This window comes from Corvus kubaryi, unplaced genomic scaffold, assembly GCF_017639235.1.
Source record: "Corvus kubaryi isolate FWS band 111438036 unplaced genomic scaffold, C.kubaryi_AGA036_p1.0 37398, whole genome shotgun sequence".
NCBI lineage: Eukaryota > Metazoa > Chordata > Aves > Passeriformes > Corvidae > Corvus > Corvus kubaryi.
In genome coordinates this window covers 28,487,976-28,493,187 of record NW_024581137.1, presented here as the reverse complement: position 1 = coordinate 28,493,187, position 5,212 = coordinate 28,487,976, and the positions used below count along the sequence as shown (strand labels likewise).

The following is a 5,212-nucleotide window of genomic DNA, read 5'->3' as shown; positions in this document are numbered from 1 at the left end:
CCAAGAGCTGGGAGATAAGCAAGCGACAGCAGAGACCCAATCAGCTGTCCGGTTATAGGGGTTGAGGTTTGGTTTGGGTTGTTTTATTTTCTGGGTTTTTTTTTACAACTTCCCTTTCACCTTCCTTCCGAGCCCTCAGATCTGGAGGTTCCCTCTCTTTTGCAACTGGGTTCTCGCCGCATACTGGGACCCCGCGAAAGGCATGATGAGAAGAAAGAGGGGCAACATGCGCCCTACACGTAGAAAATGAGAAGAGGGCGGGTTAGAGTATCCCTGTGTGCTTTGCACAATGAAAATGTGATCGCTAATATATATGTTATATAAAACCCTAGAGAGCACAGCAGTCAAACATCACTTCCACCGGAAAACCCCACTCGCTAGACACTTCCCTATTTCAATCGCACTTTCTTTTGCTTTGCCTTTGGATGGACGAATCCCTGTTTAAAACCGATGCCTCTTCCTCAGGGATATCGGCACAAGGACCTGCGCTGGGGGCTGGGGAACGGGCCTCTCTTCTGCCTCACATCTAGGGGCAAAACACAAAGGAGGGGGTAGAGCTCTGCTGCGAAAACTCTGCTCCCCGCGCAACTCTGCCTTGCCTGGCATGAAGATTAAAGGGGGAGAGGGAGAGAAAGAGAGAAGAGACAATACCTTCCTCTGCAGATGCAGTGAGCTTCAGCACAGAATAATAAAGCTGTCTCAATAAATAACGTGCCTGTGTCTGTCAGTAGCTAGTTTATTTGCGTTTTTCGCCTGGTTTGTTTATACTAGTGCCCCCTCTCTCTTGGGTGTCTTTACAGCTCAACAAGCAGGTATTTATCTACAGTTCTAACCCTGAGTTCTCAGAGAGACCAAACTTTAAGGTTATTAAAATTTCAATCATATTTATTTATTGCAGAAAAATAATATACAATGATATTTACAAAACAATCATAAAAATAGGAATGCATTTAGACACCGGATCTATTTGCATTTTAACATGGGTCATCAATAAATAAATAAAATGTTTATTTTTTTTTTCTCAGAGGAAAAATAATAATAATAAAAAAGTTAGGAACCGGGTATATAACAGCTTGAGCCCAGCTTATTCCCCCCTAAAAAAAAAAAAAGTTTTCATCTCTACAGGGATATTTTTGGTTGGCTGCTTGGTTTCATTCAAGAATGAAGAAAGTCCACAATAATGTATTTCCTTTCATCAGTGGCTCATAGGCACGACCTCTTGGGAATGCATGCATGCAAAAAAAAAAAAAAAGGGTAAATTAAAAAAAAAAGTTCAATTCCAACATTCTTCGTCAAAATTAAAAAAAAAAAAAAAAATTGAACGATTCAGACTTCTATCAGAATGCAGAGATGTGTGGATTGTACCGACGCCCAAAGGGTAGTCACTGTCCAAAGCCCTTCTCTCTTTCACTTTCCTTAAGTGCTCCCCACGCCCTGCTTTGAATTTGGATATTACTCTTCTAGTTTCCAAGAAATCCTTGGTACATTTTTTGTTAGACAAGATCAAAAAAAATCGTATCCAACTTCAGAGTCTCTAGATTGTCCATTTTCTCCTTCTGTGGGAACAATGTCATCTGCAAAAACCCAGAAAGGGCGGAAAACTCGTTACTGAAACGAAAGATACACAAACATCTACCTACACCTCTCTGTCCCTGGAAATACACGTATCGGGCACGAATGGAGAAGGGAGAACTCGCCGTGCGGGCGGTGCGGTGACCGTGTGACACCCCAGCCTGGCGGTCCGCGGTGTCAGAGCCGAGGAAAGGGACTGCTGGGGCGGTAGGAAACGCTCATCGGGCAGCACAACGGGAGGACATGGATTCGCTTCAAAATACGAGCAGCGGCAGCAGCGGCGGCAGCAGCAGCGGCGGCAGCAGGAGCCATCCCAGCAGCCCTGCTGGCTCCGCAGCGTTTGGTGAAAAAGTGATCTCAGGCCGGCCCCATCTGTCTGGGGCGCACCCGCATGGCCGCCGCCTCCCGCCCGAGCCCACCCCGCCGGCAGCGCCCGGCCACGCGTGGGCCCCGCGGGCCCGGGGCGCACCTCGGGCCGCGCAGGAGGAGGAACGCGCCGGGATGGGGGAGGCACCTCCAGCCGCCCCGCTCTCCGGCTGCTCCTGGAAGCCAGGCCCCTCCAGGCGGGGTGCGGGCTCTCTCGCCCCACGGCCACGCGTGCCCGGCTCACGGCGCAGCCGGCGGCCTCTCGCCTCCCTCCCCCCTTTTACCCGCCGCTTTCGGGGTCCCTGCCTTACCTAGGGCTCCTGCCGGGGGGATGCGGGTGGGAGACGCCGCCTGCTAGTGGGATGCGGACATGGACCAGGCGCCCTCCATTCTCCACACCGAGAAGGCGTAGCTGAGCCGCTCGTGGGCCACATAGCTGCAGCTTGCCATCTTGGAGTCCAGCTCGTCGCTCTGTAAGACCTGGTAGAGGAAGTCGATGTACCTGGCCGCCAGCTTGAGGGTCTGGATCTTGCTCAGCTTGTCCGAGGGCAGCGTGGGGATGATCTTCCGCAGGGCGGCGAAGGCTTCGTTCAGCGACTGCGTGCGCTGCCGCTCCCGCACGTTGGCCATGACCCGCTGGGTCTGCAGCTCCTCGTAGGACTGGGGGCTGCCGCCGCCGCTGCTGCTTCCGCCGCCCCCGCCGCCCCCGCCCGCCCCGCACTTCTTGCCCCGCTTGCCTTGGGCCGGGCTGCAGGGCTCGTCCGCGGCCCCGACGGCTCCGCCGGCGCTGCGGCGGCTGGAGCGGCGCTTGCGCCCCCCTCTCTTGTTGTTGGGCAGCTGCTGCCGGTCCGGCTCCTCTTCGCTGTTGCTCAAGCTGTCGTCGGCGGGGGAGACTGGCGAGTTTGACTCGTCCTGCTGCATCATCTCTGGGGGGAGACGCGAGAAGCGGGCCGGGAGGGGGGGGGAGGGCAGGGAGAAGAGGGGGGCACCTAACCCGCCAGCTCCCCCTTGATCGGCTGCTTCGCTGGCCTGCGAGGAGAAGGAGGAGGGAAGGAAGGAGGGAGGACCTCACTTTGGGGGGAGGGGGGATGGCATCAGGATCCAAGAGGAAAAAAATAAAAAGGCCAACCAAAAAAAAAAATCCCTCCCGATCCCTCCTTGGAGCCCCTTCGAGGTGTCTGGGATTGGGAGAAAGTTGAAGACTTCGAGGTTCTTATAGCTCCTGCTGGCGGAAAGTTTGGGGGCAGCAGTGTCATTGGCCTGACGTGGAGAGGAGGGACTTTTGCTGAGTTTTATAGGAAAGTTTCCGCTTCCCCCCCTCCACGCCCTCCCCCAATTATTTTTTTCAAGCCATTCACAAGTGATCTGGCCTCCCACCCCCCCAGACACATACATCCTTACCGCGAGCTCTTTCTCGGTTTCCCTCTCCGTGGTTTCTCTCTCAAACCTCTTCGGTTCGTGCTCGGCTTTGGGGTGGTGCTGAGGGGCCGGGCCGGGAGGTTATGGGGGTGCCCAGCACCCCGTGCGCTGCTGCAGAGGGGTCAGCGGGCCGCTTAGTGCCTGTGCTGGGGGCAACCACCCCGAGCGGCCGGGGGAAGCCCGCACCTCTCGGGCTTTCCTCGCCGCAGCGGGCACGGCTTGCAGTGAAAAGGAGGAAAGGGAAATTAGCCGCGGGGCAGCATCCAGGCACATCCTAATTTTGCCCCGCTTTAGCACACGTCGCTCTCCCATCACTGAACGCCCTCGCGGTCTGACTTGCCGAGGGAGTCGCACATTTCTGGGCTGGGGAGGGGTGGCGACACAACCTCTTCCTGTCAGGCTGGAGGACTGCGCTGGGAGAAAGCCATCTTCAGAGGTGGAAGCAGCGGGGAAACCAAGCACTGGCTTCGTACATGCATAAGCACCAGTCCTTGAGCTCGTCTTAAGAGAAACCCGGGAGGATCAGCGTCTCCAACCTGGCACACCGGGAGACGGAAGGGTGTACAGACCCTCTTTGCCCACACTCTGTGTGTGCTGACCACTCACTTCATTCCGTCCTCCCACAAGGCGCCCGAGTCCGGCACTTCCTGGGAAAAGAGATTATTTTTTTCAATTTCTCTTCTATGTTTGCAGCCAAAGCTGTTTCTTCCCATCCCCCGCCTTTGTGCCTCCTTCCCCGCTCGTTGGCAGCACGCAGCAGGTGGTGTGTCTTTTAAACAACAGCTCAGATTCAAACGGGGAACGCCTGGGAGGGAAAGCTAGAAATTGCCATCCATCAGTAAACGGGGCGAAGCCTCTGCTCCCTGCGTGGGGACCGCGCTCCTCCGCTGCCGGCCTGGCAGCCCCTGCCTGGACGGGCACCGCCGGGTGCGGGGCGGAGCGGGCAGCGCCGGCAATGCAGTGTCTCCCCGGCTTGTTCCAGGTGTGAGGGCGGACAGGGCGAACGGAAAAACAGGGGAGCGATAAATCCCAGGCATGAAATAAGACAAGGCATGTGGAAGAGCGCTGTCATCTTCTTCGGGGAAGAGAGTCGTCTCTCCCCTCTGCCTGGGGACTGACTCCCTTTCCTCCGGGCAGAGGCGTCTCATCGCGGGAGCTGCCAGGGGCCGGGACCCTCCGCGGCCGCCGCCGAGGGGCAGCCAGCCCGCCCCGGCCGCTGGCCCCGGCCCCGCCGCAGCGCCCGTCGGGCACCCGCCGCCGGAGCTGTCCCGACGCTTCTCCGCTCGCTGCCCTCTCGGCGAGCTCTACTCCTCGTGTCTTCCATCCCGCGGTGCGAGCACATAGCAGTCTTCCCTAAACACTCTTTATTGAGAAACAGCTGGAAACAGGACCGGGGAGGAAACAGGGACCGCCTTAGAAGGCAAGGGAAGGCACGCCGGCACACAGACCCACAGTGAGTCTGCACAGCTGCCCTGGCTTTTGGCTTGTTCCTGATGTGTCTTCTGCGACCACAGGCCTCTCCACTCAACTCCGTAGCTTGTCAGGAGAGCTTCAGGGGTTCCCTTGTGTTGGCAGCAGCTGCTGATCCCAAGGTAAGAAGAGCTGGGTCTCCTTCCACCTCCCTCTCACCAATAATTTTATATGTACCCAGAGCCTCACTGCTTCTCTGGGGTTTAGAGCAGTGTCATTACAGAAGAAATGTTGGAAACAGTAGTGCTGAGCATCTGTAGGTGGCTCTAGGGACCTTCCTTCCTTCCTTCCTTCCTTCCTTCCTTCCTTCCTTCCTTCCTTCCTTCCTTCCTTCCTTCCTTCCTTCCTTCCTTCCTTCCTTCCTTCCTTCCTTCCTTCCTTCCTT

At 56.4% G+C, this 5,212-nt stretch overlaps 1 protein-coding gene and 1 long non-coding RNA gene across 4 annotated transcripts in view; one reads left to right on the top strand and one right to left on the bottom strand.

Moving 5' to 3' along the window:
- Positions 1–867: 867 nt before the first annotated feature.
- On the bottom strand, positions 868–3,260 carry TWIST1 (twist family bHLH transcription factor 1). Of its 2 annotated transcripts, none has more exons than XM_042044020.1 (2): positions 2,250–3,260; positions 868–1,897 (listed from the first exon to the last, which is right to left on the bottom strand). In XM_042044020.1, exon 1 carries the CDS (start codon positions 2,860–2,862, stop codon positions 2,293–2,295), a length of 570 nt encoding a protein of 189 aa, XP_041899954.1. In that variant the 5' UTR covers positions 2,863–3,260; the 3' UTR covers positions 868–1,897; positions 2,250–2,292. The 2 variants fall into 2 exon arrangements, with proteins under 2 accessions (XP_041899954.1, XP_041899953.1); XM_042044019.1 differs by having other exon boundaries at positions 868–1,574; positions 2,250–3,250.
- Positions 3,261–4,741: 1,481 nt separating this feature from the next.
- LOC121671793 overlaps positions 4,742–5,212 on the top strand; it is a 31,629-nt gene continuing 31,158 nt past the window's right edge. For both annotated transcript variants that reach the window (XR_006018608.1, XR_006018609.1), the window contains exon 1: positions 4,742–4,949. This is a non-coding gene — a long non-coding RNA (uncharacterized LOC121671793). The remainder of the gene's footprint in view (positions 4,950–5,212) is intronic.